General features: G+C 37.2%; 2 protein-coding genes across 3 annotated transcripts; one reads left to right on the forward strand and one right to left on the reverse strand.

Annotated features, from left to right (window-relative positions):
• Positions 1-1,706: 1,706 nt before the first annotated feature.
• LOC113318661 lies at positions 1,707-4,738 on the forward strand. 2 transcript variants are annotated; one of them, XM_026566864.1, is made up of 6 exons: positions 1,707-1,859; positions 2,482-2,550; positions 2,862-2,966; positions 3,375-3,501; positions 3,593-3,710; positions 4,441-4,738. In XM_026566864.1, exons 2-6 carry the CDS (start codon positions 2,541-2,543, stop codon positions 4,495-4,497), a joined length of 417 nt encoding a protein of 138 aa, XP_026422649.1. In that variant the 5' UTR covers positions 1,707-1,859; positions 2,482-2,540; the 3' UTR covers positions 4,498-4,738. The 2 variants fall into 2 exon arrangements, with proteins under 2 accessions (XP_026422649.1, XP_026422650.1); XM_026566865.1 differs by having other exon boundaries at positions 1,708-1,859; positions 3,378-3,501.
• A 213-nt stretch (positions 4,739-4,951) lies between these two features.
• On the reverse strand, positions 4,952-7,719 carry LOC113318659 (UBP1-associated proteins 1C-like). Its single transcript, XM_026566863.1, has 6 exons — positions 7,553-7,719; positions 7,365-7,439; positions 7,135-7,265; positions 5,582-6,011; positions 5,350-5,487; positions 4,952-5,254 (listed from the first exon to the last, which is right to left on the reverse strand). The coding sequence occupies exons 1-6, from the start codon at positions 7,637-7,639 to the stop codon at positions 5,189-5,191; spliced, it is 927 nt and encodes a 308-aa protein (XP_026422648.1). The 5' UTR covers positions 7,640-7,719; the 3' UTR covers positions 4,952-5,188.
• Positions 7,720-24,985: the final 17,266 nt, after the last annotated feature.

Genomic DNA, 24,985 nt, shown 5'->3' on the forward strand with positions numbered 1-24,985 from the left:
ATAATAAGTAGGTCCAAAATGGCAGATAATTGGATCACTATAAATACTTATTCTGGTACAGAGACTAGTTGTTGAGTACCAACAATTCCTTAGAATCCCTCGTTATCCTCTGTAAAGTTCGTTGGACTGTGACTGTCACACCAACTAGTTAGGTGGTCATGAACTTGTATTTATTAGTAGTCATTTTTCGGATGTTAGTATATAATAAAACAGTCCTGTAATACTAAAACGAGGAGAAAGTTTGGGAAAATTTGTAGAATCTTTTTTTTGGATGCGACTAATAGGGTGTTTTTTCTTGTTCATTTCTGAATTTGAGTAACTCATTTGCATCGATCGTAATCATCTGACTCATCTGGATCTGATTTCGACAAGTCTGTTTTTTGAGTCGTACCTGATTCAAAAATATACGAGTCAATGGCTTGATTCCATGAGTTAGCGCATTTTATCACTTGATTCAGAGTTAGGTCTTAGTGAGATAACAAGTCAGATATAACTCAAAATAAACGGTCGGACATCTAACTCAGGTTGAATTAGGTCAGACTCAGATCCAGCCGCCAAGTCAGATGCGAACAAACATGCAGTAAGTGGTTTGATCTAAAAACAAGTCCAATGAGATTAGCAAACATGCACATTTGCCAATTGGTAAAGGTGTAAAACATGTCGGCCCGACACAACCCGACACACGAAGTCGCGTGCTTCACGTGACATGTGTCGTGCTGTGATGTGCCAACGATTTAAACGTGTTGTGCCGTGCTGTGCTTTACTAGTCAAAAGCTAGGCACAACATAGCCCACGGGCACAACACACGAATAAACATGATGGGCCGTGTTGTGCCGTGCTGGCACACATGTTATAAATAATTCGAAATCACTTAATGGTATACATTAAGTCGGACATTATCACGAGAATCTAAATAGACAACATATCATTTGAAATTATTTCAAGTAAAATTCACAAGTTTATTCAATAAAAAGAAATAGCCCATCAATATAAAATTGGATCATTGTCATGTAAATTAATGCTCTAGTCAATTTATAGGTAACGACATTATAATAACGATATTTAAATATATTTTCCAAATATTTAGGTATTACATGTGTTGTTATAAAAATAAGCGAGCATAAAATGTCAAAATGAAATATATTTTCCAAATATTTAGGTATTATATGTGTTGTTATAAAAATAAGCTAGCATAAAATGTCAAAAACTAGCTAGAATAGTGACTCTTTTGTGAAATTTACACAAAAATGTAATGTATTATGCCTTCTTATATGGTGTACTTGTGCATGATATGACGTGCTTTCTTAACGTGTTGTGCTGGACTGGGCCACGTGCTTATCCGTGACGCGTGCTGCACTGTGCTACTGTGCCGATTAGGCTAACCCAACACAACCCGTAAAACTAACGTGCTAGGCTCGGATTTTAGCGTGATGGGCTGGCTGTGCTCGTGCTACCACAGCCCAATTTACAACTCTACCAACGGGGACTTGCAAACATGAGCAAGTGGTTTGATCTTATGTCACACTCACAATGGAATTTAATAATAACGTGCATCATCATATAACATGACCACATCTCAAATCAAAATCCAATGGTTGAAAAGTAGTTAAGAATAGTCAACATAGTCCCAAGTCCACACAATCATGCGGTCCAAATCCGCTAATCAACTTAACCCGACAGCACTAAATCAGTACTAAAACACCGCACACCGGGTTTGGTTGGCAGGACCGACCGACGAAAGCGAAAGACTAACCGATAGCACAGAAGAACACTCTACGGGGAAGAGTTTTCTTCTCTTCAACTCCACTTTTGTGTCTTTTTGCAGAAGCAGCAAACCAGAAGAAGAAGAGTAAGAACTTGTAAGTTTTCTTTTGGATTTCATTCGTTTCCAATTTTACTAATTCCTTAATCATTTGATTTGGACTACTGGGTTCTTTGAATTTTTTAATTTGAGCTTGATTTTGATGACCAATTGCTGGGATTAATTTAATCTAGGGTTTGAGTTCTTCTTCTTGGACTCTTTCAGGTTGAGTAGAACTGTTTCTTATTGGAGTTTTTAATTATGCGAGTTGTAATTGTTTTATGTTTTTGATTCTGGGTGGTGTAGTTTTATGTTTTGTTTATTAGGGTTTTGATTTTGATTGATTGATTGAGATAGAATCAGTGTTCTCTTATCTGTTTATATAGTCATTTGATATCTTATTAGATTGGGGTTTCGATTCAAATTTATGTTAGCAATTTTGTGGTTTCAGTTGATAAATTTAGAAGGTACTTTTTGAATTTTGGATTATTTATGAGAAGCATTTCAGTTTTGTTGAAAGGGAATTGTTTCGATTTTCAATTTCAGATTTCATTCTAGTTAGGGTCTCTGATTGGCATAGCTGATGTGGTTATGGGCTTATTTTTGTGATCAAAGTAGAGATGAGAGTTTATTTATTCAAATTGTGCAACTAAATGATGTTTGTATGTTATCTGAAACAGGTGTACGGAAGGGATTGGTGAACTCTAGCTACATAACCTGAGATATCTGCTCTAAAGCAATGGATAAAAGTAAGCAAATAGTGCATTTTTTCCTAATTATGGGTTTAATTATTTTTCGAACGATAAGACTTAGAAAATACTCTTTATTGTTGTAGCTAGGATATGGTTTTTGTGCTAGAATAGTAATGAAAGCGTATGAGAGTTTTGTAAGTGGGAATCCGTGTGGAGATGTTCTTTGGCAGAGATAATGTGTATGTATCTAGGCCCAGTACATCAAAATGGAGAGTTTAACTTTGAACTTTCTAATATCCCTAACACTAAATAAAGGATTATGTTTACAATGGCGATGACCATTGAGTGGGTATATTTTTGTGTGTTAGATACTACTGCTGAAGAGAAGACGGGTTTAAGGAGTGGTGTCGAGTTGGTGAAATCTGGTTCAGATAAGCTTCTGAGACCGTCCGCCAGATATACAGTGTCTAAAGGTATGTTACTGTATCTGTGTTTGTTTCCAGCCCCTTTAACCGAGTTTGGGTTTCCCATACAGCTGGACTTTATTATTATGGCAGTTCATGGATTATAACGAAATGTGCAAAATGTATGAGGCTTTCTTGCGAACAAACTTTTGGATGAGCATGGATTATTTCAGTATGTTTTTTAGATTGAGGTAGTTAGTGTTCTATTGCTGTTAGAAGTATGGACAGTTCAAAAGAGTGGTGGCTTTAGAATATGATGTTGGTCTAGACTTGGAGCGACAACCAAGTATTAGCTTTAATGTTTTTATACTTGTTTACGTAACAACTAATCTTATAATGCTATCACACTATAAGCATTTTTACTTTCAGAAAAATGTATATTAGATGGCTGAGCATTGTCTATTCTATTGGATGCAGCAGATGCTAGTGATTTCAGTGACCGTGAAAAAGGTAGATATACCCTGATCAAAGATTCAGATGACCACCCTCTAGGATTGTATGACAAACCGCTTCCGTGTTTTGGCTGTGGGATTGGATGGTTCTCGTAAGTCTTTGTGTCTCGTTCTGTCCCTCTCATTCTGTCTCTCTCTCCTATTGCATCATTATCGATCTAAGCTTCAACTTTCCTGTTCCAGCTTCCTACTTGGATTTCTGATACCTCTAATGTGGTACTACGCGACGATACTCTACTTCGGGAATTACTACCGCAAGGACCCAAGGGAAAGAGCTGGTCTTGCTGCCTCTGCCATTGCTGTGAGTACATTTTCTTCATTCCAGATTATATGAATGCAAGTTCGATTCTGTGCTTGAAAGCAACCCGCTATCTGTGGACTCTAAATAGTAACTAGACCTGTAGTGTGTTGTATGACCAAGTTACTCAACATCACAGGATGGGTTCTTGCCGTCTCACGTTAAGCATGGATCGGCAGCAATGAATTCCCTGCAATATGCAAGTTTTGTATTTAAAGCCTGTAATATGCTCCTAGGTTGATTGTGGTCCCTTCAGTTACCCAACATCACAGGATGGGTTCTTGTTGTCTCAGGTTAATCAATAGAAATGAATTCCTTGCAATATGCAAGTTTTATACTTCAAGTTTGTAATATGCTCCTAGGTTGATTGTGTTCCCTTCAGTTACTCTACATCACAGGTTGGGTTCTTGCTGTCTCATGTTAAGCTATAGAAAGAATTCCCTGCAATATGCAAGTTTTGTGCTTAAAGTTTGTGATAAGCTCCTAGGTTGATTGTGTTACCGTCAGTCACATGGTTGGTTCTTATTGTCTTGAGTTAACACTGACCAACAATGTCATACTATATTTCTGAAGGCCATCATAAGTTCATAACCCTTGAGTTTAGAAGATTAAGTTTTAGACTTTTAGCTCATGATACTGCAACACAAAGTAACTGATGTATCTTATCACTTTCTTGACGTTCTTACTCATAGCCATCTTCTAATAGTGTTTTCTGTATGGTGTGATTTTGCAGGCTTTGATATGTACAGTTGTGTTGATAGTCACGGCTCTTGTTCTCAGTATATTCTGATAAGATTTTCCTCGCTCCAACTTTGTCTTTGTTCCTTCTTTCCTTCATGAGAGAGCATCCAGAGAGAAGTCAGATGTAGTGATACACATTCCCCTCATCCATGTATTCTTTTACGGTGAGAGAAAAAAACAACAGAGAGGGACTTAAAAAGGTCCCAAGCTTAATTGAGTTTATCTGTTCAAAGGTATATGTAAAGATGGTGCAAATTGTATATGCTAATAAAATGGCAATCTTTTGTTAATGTCTTTTGCTGTTTCTAGTTGGTGAAATGCTGCTATGATCTTCAATATTACCTTCATTTTTGTTGGGGATATCAGTGGTTGGGAAGTTCTACAGCAATATATCAGAATTCAGTCCATGGTATCTTGGCAGATGCACCGGCAATATAGGATTTGAACTGGATGAAAATATTTGTGCAGTTGGATTTTATGACAGTTTTAAATGTGCGGTTTTTCTATCAAGAGACGGAAAACTATACTAGGAACTCTGTTGAAAGACTACAAAAATTCAAATTGGGAACCAAAACAGGCTCTTAACATGATCATTCTAAAGATCATGTACAAAACTGGGAACTTCACCAGACCCAATATCCAAAAATCAATATACTTGTACATTTCATCAAGTAATAATGCTAGCAACAGAAAACAGGTCTAAATTCTCATCTCTTCTCATCTCTTCTCTTCCCCCCTTCTCATTCTTTTTTCGACAATTTGACAATATGATTTAAATCCAATGAGAACTTTGAACTGGATTGAACCTGCAGCATAGAAGAAAACCGAAATGATCAAGTTTTGGTTTAAAAGTTGTATGTAAAGAAATTACTGTTTGAAACACTCTATATCACCAGCTTACCTGCTGCATAACCATTTCCTTCAGCTCCTTCCGACGTTTAGCGTCAATGTCTGCCGCCACACAGTTGGTTTCTATCAAGGTATTTATAACAGCTTTTTGAAGTTTCCGTTTCTCCAAAGCACAATTAGTATTAGTTTGCTGCTTAAGATACAGGGATAAACAAATTAGCATTATGTTTAAAGGTGGATCATTATACAGAAATGAAGGAAGTCTTTCTTGGAAAGAATCTTACCGCTTTTAAGACCGATGTAATCACCTTCTTCCACTTAATTTTCTTGGTGCCAGCTTCATTAGTATCTGCAGTTTCCTCATCTGTATCTTCACTTTTCTTTGCAGAACCATTTTCCTTCTTTACCTTTTTCTTTTTTTCTTCAACTTCTACCTCAGTGCTTTCAACTGGTTTATCAGAGTTGCCATTAACAGATGAATCAATTTTCCTCTTCTTCTTCGACACTTTGACAGAGTCAGTAGGTAGGTCTTCTTTAGTAAGTGACTCTTCCTTTGGAGCTTCAACAGTAGAATCAGTGACATTTGGAGTGGACTCTTCTGCTGGCTTAGGTGGTTGCTGAGAAGCATAGAAAGCTCTAGCTTTGGCCCCGTGTTTTTTTCCTTCAGCATGAAGCAACAAAGTCTGCTGACTAGTGGCGCTAGTTTTGCAGAGGCTGTGATAACAACAGATGAACAGAAAGACAGTTACTACAGCGACTGCCAAATGAAAAAACTAATAAAAATCACGCATTACAAACATAAAAGTACCAAACTTGCAAGAGTAAAATAATATAAACCATAAGATTGACTTTGTAGTTTCATCTTTTACTATCTTCTTCTCCCTCCTTAAAGTTTCTACAGTATTATTATTCTCGATAACTGCAAAGTTTCTAATTGTATCAGAGCATTCAGAGGTGCAGTGGTTCTCTACAACACCAAAATCTTAAACCAATGTCTATATTTTCGATTACGACCTTTTGTAACAAGAAATCCTCACCAAAGTAGACTAGGAACTGGTTTATAGATGTTTTTACACATTGTGTTAGAGATACTTCTGTTTTCCCCGGTTACACCATATTAAATCAGACACAAGTTCAAGCTGTGGCTTGCAGCTTTGTTTTGTTCCGGATCAGCAGTACCACTACCTTTTCAGCAATAACTACTCTTTCCACCAAAAGTAGGTATCATCTCACTCCGGATGTCAACGGCAAAGTAATTTCTGCTGACAAAGAGGGATGACCCTACACTTGGAATATACCTAGTCAAAAGGCTACAGGTGATCAAAAGCAAACGACAACAATGTATGTAATTCTGTTCTCGTATCCCATGCCTACTACTACTACAGGATACTTCTTCAAAGAACCAAAACCACCAACTCACAAATTACCCATACCACAATAGCTAAGCAGCCTATTATTCTTGCTACCAAAGAGGTGTGCACATACACTGGGACTATACCTAACAAGTCAAAGACCACAGCTGATGAAAATTAAACTATTACAATTCATAATTCTGTACTTACGTATTCCTTGACTACGAGTTACTTCTTCTGAGAACCAAAACCACAGAATCATACATACCCCAGAACAGAACCCACAACCGCTAGGTAACCTATGATAACACCCAAATCAAACTCCCAAAAGGGATTCAAGAGATCAACTGTTAATCTCTTGTCCTCAAGATACCAATAGAGCATCCATAAATCAAGTCTTACACGGCTATAAACAGTTCCACACATGCCTTTTAGCAACCATGATACGCGCAATGAAAAAAATCAGAAAAATATCCCAAACTTACCTACAATTCCACGGGGGTCGAGTAGATAAACCCACATTAGTATCGACATCAGGTTTCTTCTTGGCATTCGACTTAGCAGAAGCTGGTGTATTACTCCCAGGCTTCACAGCCCCCTTTGGACCATATTTCTCCTGAAAAACACAAAACCCACAAATCCATATTCCAATCAAATCATCACAAACAGCACCAAACTAGTCAAAATCAGCCGATTTGGAGGGTTAAAAACAAACCGTTTCAGAAATGCACTGAGTATGAGCTTGAACAGATTCTTGACTAAATGTTACTCCACAATCAATACACGATAACTGCATCAAAATCAATGAATTAACAAACAAAACTTCGATTAGTAATTAAACAACAAATGGGGGATGTTCACAAACATAATTAGGGTTTAGGAAAAGGGAAAAAAGATACCGACCTTGTAAGCAGAGCAACATCTGAAATGGTTAGGTAACTTTGGTTTCTTCAAATTCTCACCACAAGTTTCACACTGAAACCAAACCATCGTTGATTTTGATGATTTCTCAGTGTAGATTTCTTACTCCCTTGAAACAGGGGAGGAGGAGGTGGTGGAAGAAGGAGGAGAAAATTTCAAAAGGGTTTTAAGGATTTAGGGTTTCTCTCAATATATGAGAAAACGAGAGATGCATATGGGCTTAATGGTAGTCGGGTGAAGCCCACGAGTGTTGTTTGGGTATTCCGGATCAAAACCTACTTGCGATGCCGATTAACACATCCGGGTTAACTACCGAGGCAGGGAGAACCAGGAAAAGATTTTGCTCTAACAGAACCCCTATTATATGGGTTCAATATATAGAAGCCCCATTAAATGAATCCTTCACTGTTAACTCCATACTTTAGGAAAATGATATTGGTGGGCTAAAAATATCAAATTTTCTACAGATCTGGCCCATAATTAATAATTACGAATTTTTATAATGACAATGCTACCCTTTACTATTTATATCAAAGGAAACCCGTTAGATATTTTCATTCCTTATTTAATTTCCTCTCTCCAGTTCTTAATAAAACATTTTCTAGGGCTCTACAATGTTTTTGAGCGGAGACAACTGATTTATTTTGAGCAGAGACAATCGATGGCGACGATAGAGATCATGAATCCACCAACAGGAGAAGGAGGAGCCTTAGTTGCAGTAGAAAATAATGGATCTGAGAAACAAATTTCGATTAATTGATCTGCAGATTTAACACAAGTTCATCAGCAAGTTATGTATAGATAAGTATCATCTTCAATCTGTTATTATGCTTCGATTGAGAGATTTCAGTTTAATTATTTTAGAAACAAATCTCAGAAAAATACTTTACCTAACTCTGCAGGCGTTTTTCAATTAGTTCACCTGAATCGAAATTAGGTCTTAGATTTACAATGATCTACTCTCTCTGGTTGTATCAATGTAATTTTTTTTTTGAAGAATCTTGGACAAAATTTTAGATCTGTTCTTCGTCAAAATCATTTTTACTCTCAATTTCAAGTTGCGATCTAAAAACTGATTAGAGATTCGATATCAACGAATCATCATCTCTATTACCTGTAGATTTAATTTGAATTTCATTCATTTTTAATTTTCAATTTCATATGTTCTTGGTAGATATGAAATGGAAATTGTTTTTGCTTTTGATGCTGGTGTTAGAGCATTGCTCGGTCGAACTCGCATGCGTTGCTATCTCAAGCATGTTTGTCAATGTTAGTGATCAAAACTATAAGTCTCGATTTCTAGTCTACTATAGCTAAGTCTCGGACTAGGATAATAAGTGTAGTTGAGCTCAAGGACTCCATGGCGATTCATTATACAAGACGAAGATCTATTCAAGGAACCGGTGTAACTTCTCGACAAAAAGGTATGTGGAGACTTGAATATCTGTCACTCAAAAGTCTATCAATTTTATCTCCTACTCTTTGAGACAAAAAGTCGTATGCTATATAAATAGACTATGATTATACACATTTGGTATTTCGAGCCGAGTATATCTCACCTATCTATATCTCGAAATATGTGTTGGTAAGTTTTTCGCTTCGACCAAGTTTATCTTTACCTAGTGACGAAAGTCATGATATGTTTCAATCACTTTGAAAATTGCTTTGACGAGAAATAGTATAACAACTAAATAACGTCCTCTAAGAATGTTTCAATGATTGGAATGAGAGTTTAGATTACATAACCAATGGTGGACATAAATATTGTTGTGGAAACATATTTATGTATAAGTCATATTCCTTGAACCAAAGTTTGTGAACTTTGTTGATCAAGAGAAACCGGAAGAATGGCTTGTTTCCAAGTCCGCGAACCCAGTCCGCGAACTGCCGAACTTATCATCCCGAGAAATTCTGCTGAAGTTGACAAACTAGTTGCGTGTGTACCAGTCCGCGAACCGGCGGAAAGTATTTGCCGAGATTTTTCTGCTGGAGTTTGTAAACTCTGCCTGGTTACTTAAGTCCGCGAACCTAGTGTGCGAACTTGAGAAGGTTATATATCTGAAGTGATTTCTGAACTTAAACTTAAAAATACTAAGGAATGTTATTTGCAAACCGTGGCTAAAAAAGTTCATGAACCGATTCGAGTGAATCAAATCATCTTTGCTTCAATTGTGTCTTGTGTAGTTACATAAGATTTCCTTGCAATTGAACAACTCTCTAACTAGTTGAATTGAGTCATTTGAACTAGTTATGGTGAAGAAAAACTTGGTTGATATGAAATGCTCATATGGCTAAACTTTTGGTTGACTATTGTTGAACCAACAATGTACACGTTTAGGTACGATTAACAAACCTAGAAGCGTGCATTTCATTTGTGTACTTGGAATGGGGACAGTAACGGGTTGACTTTTTTCATGTATTATTTTTCTTTAAGTTTTGTGATAAAAGATTTTCAAAAAGTTGTTGCAGGTATTCCTTCTTAAATACTGGTATACTCCAAGTATGTGTGCCTCTAAATAATCCTACTTTTCTTTTGTGGGTCGCGGTTCATGTACGGGTCCAAGCGCATCTGTGGGTATAAAAGAAGTATGGGTACGCATAGCCTTCTTCCTCCCTCATCAGTCCGCGTACGTGAACTATTAGGGTTCATGTATTTTCTCATTAAATATCTTTGGAGATCTTGTTGTGAAGGGATTCCTCAAGAAACAAGTCAAGTAAGTAATATTTTTCCCACTGTTTTATTTCCTTCTAGAATCATGAAGAATGATAAGGGTTCAAAAGTTTTTTCAAATAACCTAGGTTCTTCATCCTCTTCAATGGATCTTCCTATTGAACAAAATTCTATTAGGATTAGATTTGTGAAAGAATCCTATGGCAAAGTATTTGAAAAGATTTCTTCTACTGGGTTGATTTTAGGTTAGAAATTGGATGATGTAAGTGGGTATAAGGAGGATTTGATTTGTTTTGAAAAAATCAAGCTTGGAAACATCTTAGATGGCCTTGGTGAAGGTTTTGATACTCTTACTAGAATCTTTTATGCCAACATTCATGATGTTGTTCGTGAGGACATGGAATTCAAGACCATGTTCAATAGAGAACAGATTCCAGTTAATAGAGAATTGATTTTGAAGATTACCAAAATCCCTTTAGGTAATTTTCGCCTCCCTAGACCAAGCGATGAAAGACCTTCACATGAAACTATTTCAAATGGTCTTTGTGGTAAAAGTGTTGTGTTGAAAGGAGGAAAATTCCCTACTAAACAACTAGATTTTCCTCTAAAATCTTTTGGAAAATTGGGTATGAAGTATTTTCATGGAGAATCTTTTACTAATAACAATCGAAAGCAAATGAAGATACCCTGATCCTTATTTTTTAAAATTTAGTTACGCTAACCTATTTAAATCCAATTATCTTGAAAACTCTAAGTGCTAATCAGTTCGGATATAGCAAGTTCCAGTTTTGCATAGAGAAAAAAACAACCATAAAGATAGTGAGGTTTGTATAAGGTTTGGAAGCTTCGTACATTATAATGCCTCGCATAGAAATGAGTCAAAAACAGATAAGTGGATTTTTATAGATTTGAGAGATTCCTCCAGGGGCGGAGGTACGTCCGGGCTTCCCCTGGCTGAAGCCACCCCCAAAGGCCACAAAAAACATTTTTTTGACAACCTATTTGTATTAGGACAAATTTTGATGTACTAATTTTAGGCTTGAGCCCGGGGTGAAAAATGGCCAAGCCAGGGCTTTCCAACATTTCTGTTTCCGCCCCTGGATTCATCCAATAACTTTTCTCAATATGATGGCCCTCATGGGTGCTCCTTTGACTTGTAGTGCAACTTCCCACTGTCGTCCCTAAACTTTCATCCAAAGATGGCTTAATTTAGCTTCAGTATCATGGCGGTTTCTCTGTGAATCCCAAGAACGTATACAAACTGTTTGTACCATGTATAAAATACACTGAAGGCCGATTAATCAAGCCCGCCTAGCCCGTGAAAGAAGATTCCAGAAGCTTCCACATGCCTTGTTTCCCAAGTTGTTTGCACATAAAGTTGTATAATTAGGGTCACATAAACTATATAAATACATGTATCCTAAACCCTAATGGGATATAAAATTTTAGGTTAGATAACCCAGAGAAAAACCTTTGTATTATCAAAATCAATAAAATATCTATCCTTTCCACAGTGGATGTAGGAAACACTTGCTGAACCACGTTAAATCCTTGTCTTCTTATTTACTTTCAATCGTCTTCTAACCCTAATATTCAATAATCATCATCAAATCATCATGTTTAGTGCCTAGAAGTATTTGGGTACAAACATTGGCGCCGGCTAAGTGGATTCAAGTGAAATAATTGTGTTTTATCATTGATTAAAGTGTGGAAGAAATCATGCACGAGATCCATGCAAAAATCAGCAGTAGAAGAAGCAGAAAATAAAAATAATATGGTTCTTACATAACTGTCTCAGAGTTGAGAAAACGTATTTAAACAATTGACGAAACCGTTGCGAAAACAGTTGCAGAATCACGAGAAAGAGTAATTATTACTATTGCAGAAGCTGTTGCGAAAGATCCTTCTTCATCTATGAAATCACAACTGTCAGATCCATGATCTGGTTCAAACAAGATCAACTAATCACAAGATAACACGTGTCCAAGGTTCGGATTTGGTACAACGAGGTACAATCTGGTTCAACCAGATACCCAGTCAGCTTAGGAGATCCTGTCAACGTCCGTTACGCCACGTCATCATATTGGGTCCACTCAGTTTCTTGCCACGTCATCACTACTTCCACGTCAGCATCCATGCTGAAAAGTCAGAACCCAGATTTACGTTGCATGCCACGTTAGCACGTTTGGTGCCACGACAACAATGTTGAACAGTCAGCAACTACACGTCAGCACCGTTAGCTTGCCGCATCATCTACGCGTCCAGTCATCTGTCACATATGAAAAAACCCGCACGCTTCGTTCAAACCTTGTTTCGTCAATAACTTCTTCGTTTTAAGTCCGAATTGAGTGATTTTTGGCTCTTTAGAATTGTCTTTCAATTCCCTACAACATGGAAGCTAAAATTCTTGTGTTCGAGAAACTTTTATTTGCACTTGGGGCAGCAACATGATCGAGTTCGAGGTTCGTGTATAACGACATGATCGAGTTCGAGGTTCGCGGATGGAGACATGATCGAGTTTGAGATGAAGATGGCACAAACCCTCCTGTACTTATCCTTGCATCATTTCGCAAGCACCTAAAACCTCACCTTTCACGTGAGCACATAAGTCTTGCTCTTATCGCAAGCGTAAAATCTCGTCTTGCACGTGAGTACAAAGACTTGCACCTTGGAAAGCATAAAAGTATCATCTAAACCACGAGAAAAACGCCCGATGTTGGTCCAAAGTCTCGTCGAACCGCGAGACCAATGCCCGATATTGGTCCAAAGACTCGTACTCAACGCAAGCAATACAACCATCCTGCCCGAGCAGCGAGCGCTACAACCTTGTTATGTTGCGAGCAAAAAGCCTTGCCCCAGCTGTAAGCACACTACATTCCAATCAAGACTCGACTAGCTCTCGAGCATCACAAGTCCACCATGTGGCAAAAAGTCTCGCCTAGCACGTGAGCAATTTTATTGTAGGTTATTTGGGGCGTCTTTGTAATGTCTCTACTCACGCTTGGGGGCGAGTTACGTCATCAATGGTCGGCGCAGAAGGATAAAGTACTTTCTTAACCCCCAATAATTTAGAGCTTAAGAGGGGGCGTTGTTTGTACCGTGTATAAAATACACGGAAGGCCCATTAATCAATCTCGTATAGCCCGTAAAAGAAGATTCCAGAAGTTTCCACATGCCTTGTTTCCCAAGTTGCTTGAACATAAAGTTGTATATTTAGGGATACGTAAACTATATAAATACATGTACCCTAAACCCTAATGGGATATGGAATTTTAGGTTGGCTAACCTGGAGAAAAACCTTTGTATTATCACAATCAATAAAATATCTCTCTGTTCCACCGTAGATTAGGGACACTCGCCGAACCACGTTAAATCCTTGTCTTCTTATTTACTTTCAATCGTCTTCTAACCCTAATATTCAATAATCATCATCAAATCGTCGTGTTTAGTGCCTAGAAGTAATTTTGGGTACAAACACAAACGTTTATAGAACATGCCAAAGGCCATGTGTGTACAACCCATCCTTTTACGAAGTTGTGCCAAAACCAGATACAACTATAATCAAGAAGGTGACACTAAACTTCCACCCTTTCTTCTTGTGTACCGAAAACATTTGGTTCAGTCTACTCTTCTGTACGCCAGCAACATCGACATTAATTTTCAACAAATATGGAGTTGAACCTATCTCACGAGTTTAATTGATACATCGAAATTGAATCTGAAAGTTAGTGAACAAAAAACACGTAAAGAATTCCCAATTACTAGTCACAAATAAACCATTTTGCAAGTATGCAAAAGCCTATATATTTTATGCATAAAGAATGTAAGCTTAACAATCTGAATGTTAGCCTATTTTGTGCCTGAGTTCGTTTGAACGATAGAGGAGTTATTGCTGGTCTACCTGAGCCGTGTTATGATGAGATTGCATAGACAACATCAGATTTTATGCAGGATTTGAAGACAGGGTATTTAACCCTTGCTTCGCCAAGATCTATGTTCCTTAGCAAATTCATAAAACTGTCATTGGTGTTTTTCTTTCTCTATTAGTCTTCTAGTTCTTCTTCTAACAATATATCCCCACTTCGGGCAAATTAACAATTCATTCCTCAATTTGGCGAAACTTTTTACTTAATTTGGTTCTTATGTAAGGAAAAAAAAAATAGTTCTGTTTGCATGGTGCCCTATCTCAACTTGGCGAAACTTTTTCCTCTGACAAATTTATTTGAATTAGATTATCGTAAAACTTGATAAATATTAAAAATAATGAGACTTTGTGTCACGTTTTGGTACCATAGGACGAATAGTTCCTCCTTGAGAGATTTTTGTTGGATATTTTCAATAGCATAGAAAATAAAATGGTTTTCGTTTTTGGATAGCCGCTATGACGGGGAGTGTCCTGTGTTGAATAGACACAATGGATGTTAGTTGGAGATCAAGAGGCACCTTTAATGAGTGTGATGGTTCACAAAAGACACAACCATTCCCATTACACACCTTATGTGTCTTTCGGAAATGAAGAGGCATCTCCAATAAGCATGAGTCCCCTATAAATAGTGATGATTGTTTTCCATTCAATTATGAAGAATGTAAAATACTTTCTGTTTTCTCTCTTACAAGCATCATCAGAATCAAAATCTGTGTGTTCTTGGTTGGGTCAAGGTTGTACAAGCTTTGAATCCAACATTGTTGTATACGACTTCAAGTATCCTGACGGCAATATTCATTGACCTGTTTGTACTCGTGCAATTCAATTAGGAAGGGTCGAATAATTGTCGAAAAGAATCTATTTTATAGAGCCTTGAACCCAGAAGACAATATTCTTTTCTTCATCCTGTTTTAGTGTCAATTTTCCAACAGTTTTCAACAATTATTCCTTTCCACAAAGGAGGGTGAAGCAACCAAGTGTAAGAACGTATCCTTATTTGTTTTTGAAACAAAAGGCATCAGTGAGAGACGTTTATGACATTTTGGGTATTGTTTCGGAACGAAGAAACAAAACGAGAGAACGATAGAGAATGAGAGTTGGTGGAGAAGTTGTTTCGGATATCGACAAATAGATTCTTAATTAATGGCAGTCGCTATGGGAAACTCCCATGGAATCAGATAAGTGCCTATCTATGCATGTTTTATTTCTCTATCTTTGTGTGTGATTAAAAGTCATTATTGTTCTGGAATTTTTTGTGTGAACGAAAACGGATGATCTTCTATGTGTTTGTTGAAACTAACTGCTTTTGAACGAAAGGACATAACGGTTGTCAAGTTAGAGTTGTTTAATCATGCATGGGTTTAATCAAATTCGGAAGATTGAAACCTTCTGTTACAAGTTTGATTCGAAGGACCAAATTAGTTTGGGGTAGTGCATGATCAGAAGATCATTTAATGGTTTTGGATCAAAGTGTTCGTTCTTCCAACCTTTGATACAAGTAGGATAATTTTCATTTTCGGAGGATAAATTCATATTTAGAATTTGCTATCTCAAAGAACTGACGATTAAATCAGTTGTAGTTCTCATGATCATTTTATAATGTTCATGAAAATATTTGGGTCAAGATTCTTTGAATGACGAAGGAAATGCAATTATCTGAATACAGATGAACCATTAATGGCCAGACCCAAATCCAAGAGTATTTACGGCGTAATATTATTTGGATTTGAGGACGGATTCCTTCCGTTTAGAAATTAAGTGTTAACATTGAGATTTATGTGATCTGTTTGAGCCTTTATACCAAACCAGTAAAACAGGGTAGTACCCTAACTAGGATAATTTGGTTTGACTTTTTATTCTCGTGGCCGGAGGAAATTAAACCAGAAGAAGCAGAACGGGAAAATATGGAGAAAACCACTGTGACTCCTCCTGATGATGTCAACGATATATCTCAAGAGACTGGATCAAAGAGTTGGGGTTATTGGGAACGACAAGAAAACGGTTAGTACAACTTACTTTATAAAATGATATAGTATGTACTGTTGATATCGAATCATCTCATTTCTTTAGTTTGAAATCATGTTATAACTGGTTGGTAGACTATATGTTTGGATATATGTCTACGTCGGAAAATGTTACTATGTTAGTATAGCCAAATCCGAAGAGATGAAATTGTAGTACTACAGACTACACCGGACTTGAAGATTTCATTATTTGTGAACATGGTATGATCATGCTCTTTTTTTTGTGTTGTCTATCTGACTGTATCATTTAAGTTTCAACCAAACCGGTATAACAAAATACTAGATTGGACAATGAGTATAAGATCTCGTACATGGCTGAACAACATACTTTGCTGTAGCATTCCATGGTGCATATGGATGATAGTTAATCATATGCCATCATTCAACTTGATGAAGAGATAAAGAGAAACCTTATAGTAAAGAAACATGCTTTCTTTACGACAGTGGTTCAGTAAAATCTTATTTATTTCGCGAAGTATGTTCGTTGAAATATTTTCGAACTCACATTACAAATGCTTGGCAAATTTGGTGATATCTCACTATTGTGAACAGCATAGTTGCTTAAGTGCTACTACTCAACTTCTGCAATGGATGTTTAGTTTTTTCTGTAAGTGCATGTACATGTGGAGATATATTTAATACCTTAAAATTAAAAGTCATATAAGTATTCCTATACATAGTGGTTGTCAATTGTGTGTAATACTGAGATGCATCTCATCCCTGGTAGACAACTCCCGTTAGTGGTCACCGGAGCCAAATCCAAAGGAACTATAATTACACATTCCATTGGATTTGAAGATGCTTGATACTAATAACCAAAACTTGTAAGTTAGTTTCATGTCCAGGTTTAATTTGGAAGAAAATATCCGGTCTCTTTTACTGGAATATGTGCAGGATGACAGCCGAAGATAGTGTATAACTGAAAATTTGTATGAGGACATTGCTCAAAATTCAGTTACTCATGGTGATTGGAAAAAAAGGAAATTATATGACAAATTTCTAGTTGTTGGATTATTTTTCGTCGAGACAACAATTTTGTTGCATGAGATAGCGTAATTCTTGCGATAAGAATTATATGGTTCCAAAATTTTGGAGATTGGAATGTCTTAAATGATATTGAAACGAAATTGAAATTCCGGTTAATGTGTAACGTTTTGGAAAATTGGGCGGTCGACCAATATCCAACGGTGCGGTGTTACAATGTAGCCGATGGATAAATAGTGAACATTTGCATTACATGATGTAAAAATGTTGAATAGACATTGTTTATGTATTTGGGTATAAATTTGTGGAGGATTTGGCATGATTAGAGGAATTACTCATCGTAATAATGTGCTTGTTGAAATAACAAGTAATTAAGTAGCCTACAAATTTTCTATGCCTCTAGTGAATGCAAGTCGATAATGACTTAATAACTTCTTGTAAATTAACTGTCAATGTTAATTATGATTCCTAGAGAAGTTACAATTATTTTGTAAAATCAAATAAGAACATTTTTAATAATGTTGACAAAATTGATTGCATAAGTAGATACAATTAATAAATAACGAGGTAGAATGGCTTGAAAACTAACTTATAGAGATCCATTTTGGAAGAAGTCATTTCAAGCGGTCTTGATTAATTGAGAGAATCAGGATATGAATCTATAATGTCTCTAATGAGAGTTATATATAATGAAAAAGTCAAGATATGCGCAAATCTTGGACATTGAACGGTAAATCAACTACTCGAGAAAGGAGTAATTGCAGTTAACCATAGAAACAGAGAAAAACTTGGCAGACATGTTTATGAAGAGTCTTCCAGAGGAAATATTTTCAATGAAGTATAAGGAGATGAGACTCAGGTCTGTGAAAGAAGTTCGATCACCAATAACGGAAACCCAACTTATCTTATACTTTAAAAAAGATAAACTCAGTTCGATGTGGTACTAACAAGTTATTGCAGTGGTTATGGTACACTAAACTAAAATTTCCCATTGTCCTTCTAATGTAGTGATTCTGCATGATCTTAGGAATGGATGAAAATCCTTAATAAGTCTAAATTTTTATCACAAGGTGTCTCGCAGAAACACCTTCGAGACTTACCTATATGAGTATTTGGAAATCAGGCCGTTTCCTATGAGAATAAGACCGTTCTCAGAAAAAGACTCATGAATCCCGGAGAAAGCACAGGGCCATTAATGTGCGAGCTACGGAACACACTACTTCCTGAAATCAATATGTGTGGAGGTTCCGGCTTTATCACAAGGGGTACTTGGTTCAAGATTAAATTCACCATAGGACCTCGATAAAGCTTTGAATATCTTACACTAAGTGGAGTTTCAAACCCAAAAGGTACCTATCATTTATGTATTGGTTTCCACGATGATGCTTTGTCTCAACTTACCTTGAACTACGCTGGCTTCATCCCACTCGGGTACGTAGGCAGTCACTTGAGTGATGCAGCCACTCTTGTTTTATAAGTTTTACTTTATTTTCATGTTTTTTGGTTATTGAAAATATGGGGAGATTGTTGGATATTTTCAATAGCATAGAAAATAAAATGGTTTCCGTTTTTGGATAGCCTCTATGACGGGGAGTGTCCTATGTTGAATAGACACAATGGATGTTAGTTGGAGATCAAGAGGCACCTCTAATGGTTGTGATGGTTCACAAAAGACACAACCATTCCCATTAGACACCTTATGTGTCTTTTGGAAATGAAGAGGCATCTCCAATAGGCATGAGTCCCCTGTAAGTAGTGATGATTGTTTTCCATTCAATTATGAAGAACATAAAATACTTTCTGTTTTCTCTCTTACAAGCATCATCAGAATCAAAACCTGTGTGTTCTTGGTTGGGTCAAGGTTGTACAAGCTTTGAATCCAACATTGTTGTAGGGCTTCAAGTATCCTGACGGCGCAATATTCATTAACCTGTTTGTACTCGCCAATTCAATTGGGAATGGTCGAATAATTGTCGAAAAGAATCTATTTTATAGAGCCTTAAACCCAGAAGACAACATTCTTTTCTTCACCCTGTTTTAGTGTCAATTTTCCAACAGTTTTCGACAATTATTCCTTTCGACAAAGGAGGGTGAAGCAACCAAGTGTAAGAACGTATCCTTATTTGTTTTTGAAACAAAAGGCATCAGTGAGAGACGTTTATGACATTTTGGGTATTGTTTCGGAACGAAGAAACAAAACGAGAGAATTCCTAACTATCATTAGTAAGAACCCACAATTGGGAGATACCACCACAAAATGGAGATACTCATAGTTATATGGGACCAGATTTTGGTTAAGGGGGAACTTTTTATAGTGATGAAATGTCAACAGTGTCCTTCACTTTAATATAAACTAAAAAGAAAACTTTAGAAGTATCCCCTCATTATTTTCAACGATTACTACTGCTGCTCCTCCTCTTCTTATTCTACTTCTTCTTCTTCTCTTCTTCCATAACTTTTTCGATTCATCGTCGATTCTAAAAATTTCTTCATCGATTAAATTCTCATTTAATGGCGGGACCGCGATACAAAAACGTCCAAAGAAAAACAATAGATCCTGGTGTGGGAATTTCTGCTCGAAATAAAGCAAAGCCGCCTGTTTCGGAAGAAGAGGAAAACAATTCCGACGATCAACCACTCAATACAATGGCTCCGGTTAGAAGGTGAGTGAATTCCCATCCATTTTCGTGTTAATTTGCTTAAATTTGATAGGTTTTCATCAAAAATTAGGTAAATTTAAGTTAACAGTTGAGCTGTCGGTATTGCTTTGGGTTTGAGTGCAATACCGACTGGCACTTTCGGTATTGGTATGTGTATAAACACAATACCGACTGAAACTTTCGGTATTGGTATGTGTATAAACACAATACCGACTGGGGCTTTCGGTATTGGTTGGGTTTTGAAGGCAATACCGAAAGTAGTGTCTTTCCTGCTGAATTGGATTTGGTTTGGGGCTTGAATTGATCTTGAGCTTTCCTGTTGTTCATCGCCATTAGAAGTGTTTAGGGAATCCACTTGAGATTTCCTTCTTATGAATTCAATATTCTTAGTTGAGCCCATCGTATCAAATTGTGGATGAAAGAGATTGTAGAAGTTGTTAATAGAGTGCAATCGACCATCTTTGCACTCTAGATGCCGGTGATGAGTATACCGAGCTAGTAAAGAAGGAACATTGACTTGTTTCTCTATTGTTGCTTATGGTTGAAATTTTGATACGTACTAGGTTGCTTCCCAAGTTGATTCTTGTCACTTATTCTGATCAGTACGGTTCTTAGATAAATATTCCTGCACTTAGGGGACACTTGAACAGGGAAGAATTTTGTCTAGTATATTCATGATCATATAGTCATGTATACTGTTATATAATCCTCTCATGATATGCGAAAGTAAAATTCTTATATAGGGATTTCGAGGAAAACTCCATGAATCAACGACCACAGTATAAAACCGTTCATTCTCACAAAACTGAAATATCATTAAAACTGAAAATATCAGCTCAAGGAGTGTGTATTCTTATTTCATCAAAACTGAAATATCAGCTCAAGGAGAGTGTATTCCTATTTGCTTGATTATATTTTTGGATTCATGTGGTGTATAACTAGATTGTTTGAATTGTAAGTTGTTAATAGAGTGCAATTGACCATCTTTGGATATCATTGAAATATCATGAGTACACTCTTACATTAAGAACTAGAATTATTACTTTGTTTGTTGATGCGTAGTTTTTAATGTAATGTTTATTGATGCATGGTTTAGGACAAAGAATAAAGCCAAGAGATCAAAGGAAGTTGAATCTTTGAAAGGAAAAAGTGTTGTTGGCTCTCCACCTTCCATTCCAAATCGTCATGGTCGCAATAAACGATTAGGGGCGGACAACCGAGGTGATGATGGACCCTCTAGAAATCGTAGTACTATATCCATTCGTGAACCTACCGAAGAGGAGTTGAGAATAAGAAGTTGTCAACCCGAAGAAGAAGAAGAAATTCTGTAGAGAAGAAGAAGTTGTCAACCCGAAGAAGAAGAAGAAATTCTTGAAGAAGAACATGTTCCAGGAGAAGTTCACGTACAAGAAGAAGTTCAACGAAAGAGAGTAGGGAAAGTGGCACCGAAAGTAAAAGATTGTCATATACCTCCCAAAGAACTAATGATTCCTGATCGCGATGATGGCCATTTTTGGAGTGAACCCGAAGACAAAGAACTCCTATTCGTCTACAAAGACTCGTGGGCTCATGTCATCTATAAAACATATGTAATATTATCCGTTTTTTATCACGTGTTATTAATAGGTTTATGATCATTCATTTATGTTTTTGTACATTTTCGTTTTGTAGGATCATGAAGATGCAGTACGTATCTTTAGACACCAATTGATGCCTGCTTGGGATTTGGAAAATGAATGTCAAGGTGTTAAAGACATAGTGGAAGCATCCGGCTTTTTACCTGCGGTCCTCAATTACGTGGATTATGATGCTATCACGGTGAATTGCTTCTCCGAAAGGTTTTATGGAGAAACTGATACGATGCACTTTCCATGTGGTGAGATGACCATCATCCTCGATGATGCCAAACAAATTTTGGGCCTTGATGTGCATGGTAAAGCTGTTTTGGAAGGAAACTACACCAAAGAATTATCTTGGGAACAATTACACATGCTTACTAAGAAGTTATTTGGCTGGGATGAGAAAACTTCAAAATCAAAGTTCCATGTTAATGGTGTCTATAAAACCAAGTCGTTCAGGCTACTTATGTTAAGAAAAGAATTTGGAGAGACAAAGAATAAAGTAAACTTGACCACCGAAGAAATTCATCAAACGGAAGCTGGATATTTGTTATATATTTTGGGCACAAGAATCTTTACGGACACAAGTGGAAGCCGAGTGAATGAAAACTTCTTGCAGTTGTTAGATCCTTTGAATGAAGTATGTAAATACTCTTGGGGCATTGCAGTGATTGCACATTTGTTGGGAGAGATGTGGAAGGCTAACAAGGCGCTAACTAATCAATTTGTTGGGAATTTCACTCTCCTCCAGGTAATAATTCATTTGGAATTATTTTTGTTTTTGTTATTTTGTTGCTATCTCAACTATGGTGTTTGATTTTGACATAGGTGAATATGTTATTTGTTTGATTTTGACATAGGTTTGGGCGTACGAGCACTTTCCAACATTGTTGGTGGACAACCAATTGTTGAAGATCAATTTCAAATTGGCAGCCGGAACAGCCTAGAGCCCTTAAATACGTGTGGAAAAAGGGTCCAATTTCAGGTAACAAGAGTAGGATAGTACAAATGAGATTACTTTTAGACCAAATGACGATTGATAAGGTAGTCTTTGATCCTTACAAGTTGGAAAGAGATCTCTTACAATGTTTTGTTATTCCCGATAATGTTTCATTCTATAACGGACCGTTGTTTCACACGAGTGGATATGTCATGTACAATCCATGGTGTGCAATGCGACAACTTGGCTTTAAGCAAAAAATTGTCAATGAGGGAATGTTTAAGGATTTTGAACATGATTACGAATTGTCCAAGTCAACTCTAAGAGGTTGGTCACGGTTTACATACCAACACCGCTCCTAGTGCATTGGACGGATAGAGAACGACTTTGTATGGTAAATCGTAGTACTTGGACGCTTGTGGGAAACAGCGATGAAGTGGATCCAGGCTACTACCAAGATTATAGAAGCTACTCTCATCCTATTGTGATACGTCCCGAATCTGTGGAAGTTCCTCCTCGGCCAACGATGGAAACGCCGCCTACAACTTTTACTCCTCCTCCTACAACTTTTACTCCCCCTCCTCCTCCCAAATCTCTTCTATCTGTGGTATGTTTGTTTTTAATGTCTAATTATGTATGTTTTTCGTTTATTATTTTTGATCGGTGTTATGTATTGTTCATGTTGTCTAATTATGTTTGTTGGATTAAATGCAAAAAAAGCGAAAGCGAGTTAGTGGTCTTCGGAAATGGCTTAGCTACAAGGCGGAAAAAGGAGAGGTGCTCACTCTCGAAGAAATTCGCTTACTGACTATGAAACTGCAGAACGTCGAGAATCCCGAAGCAAAGGAGTTGTTCGATGAAAACAAGAAAAAACGGGTAGTCAAGAGAGTGACGCGTGAGTGATTGAAGATGTTGTTATATGTTTGTTTCTTTTCGAACAATGTGTGCTTGTAGTTAACTTTTGAACAATGTGTGCTTGTCATTAACTTTGGATTTCAGTAAAACATACTTAACTTTATGTTTAAATAAAACTAGATTACTTTGTGTTTAACTTCGAAGCTTCTGTTCTTTTAAGTAATTCTAGGTTTATTGAGGAAATCCTAAGTTCTGCTTATTTTTTTGTCACTTTCGGCATTGAAAAAGAATATCCCGATAATGCCGACAGTGCTTTCGGTATTGTTTTCGGGTTCCCCGACAATGCCGACAGTTTAGAAAATTTCAAATCACTTTCAACATAAAGTTGCGAAGTTAAGAGTACATGATAATTCGTGGTTCAACAATTAAGGAAAAAATAAGAAAAAAGATTCAAAGATCAAAATACAATCAGGGATTCCCTATGAAGCTCATTTGTCATCCATTTCAATTGTTGTTGCCTCCTCTCGGGGAATTGAAAGGTCCAAAGCATCCCAAAGTTGGTGATTCTCTTCGTACAACTCCGTCCATTCGTTTGAGTAATTGGGAACTACTTCCTTGTTTTTATTCATCGCACAAACCGGTGGTAATGGACAATTTTCCTTTAATTTGAGAATGATGAAATGATTCTCATTCACAAACGCTAAAGCCATCCTTCTCTTCTTAAGAGATCCTTCGCACTTTTTCCACTTTGGTGTGAACGTTGATGATGCAGTAGGGCTAAAATAATGTACCACACAATTAAATGTATCTGCTAGTAGATGCCCACATACCGGCATTTGCATCCAATATTCTGAAGGAAGGAATGCCATCGGCTCCTTAGGCCCAAGAACGCGAGCATACAAATATTTGAACCCCTTCTCATCGTCGACCGCATGTTCATAAAAGCTCTTCTTCTCGATAAGTGTTGCGGCCATCCTCCTTCTAGCATATTGCCATTGTGTCAACCCTTTGTTATCCACCAAACTTAAGTATCCTAATTGCTCAGTCGCAGCATGAAAACCATAATTTCCATCTCCATCGACATCATCCGTATATATTACGTATTCATGTATGAACTCGGGTAGTTGACTCATGTACTCTTGTATTTTAGTATGATACGATCGACTTGGTCTACGTGATTTTGGATCCCTAGGTGTTTTTCTATCACCGTGAAGTAGAGTGACTATCTCCAACCCATCTTCTGCATACTCTAAGGGTCCAAGTGGGACATACACAAACTTCCTCGACCTTCCCCTCCTCCTCTTTGGGATCTGTGCTTCATCAATATTTTGAACCGATTGTGCACTCTCATCTTGTTGAGGTTGCGTTGGTGTACGTAATCCCTTCTTCGCACTTTCTCTCTTCTTTGGTGTCGGTTGACTCTCATCATCTTCTTGTGGTGTTGATGTAGAAACTTCTTTTTTAGGCCTTCCTCTTTTCTTTGGAACCTTTGTGAACCAACGTTGGCAATATATTGTGAATTCTCACTGTTTTGTTCTTGAGGTGTTGATATAGAAAGTTCTTTCTTCGGCCTTCCCCTCTTCTTTGGTACCGAGACTTCATCATATCTCGCTTCAGAAATCTCAAAAGCGCATGGATATCTTTTCTTACTCTCCTGACGCTCCACCTCGCGTTCAGTTGCTTTTTTCAAGATCTTCCTTTCTTTTGTCCTTGACAATTGGGTTTGAGGTCTCCCGG

Source organism: Papaver somniferum, chromosome 10, assembly GCF_003573695.1.
Source record: "Papaver somniferum cultivar HN1 chromosome 10, ASM357369v1, whole genome shotgun sequence".
NCBI lineage: Eukaryota > Viridiplantae > Streptophyta > Magnoliopsida > Ranunculales > Papaveraceae > Papaver > Papaver somniferum.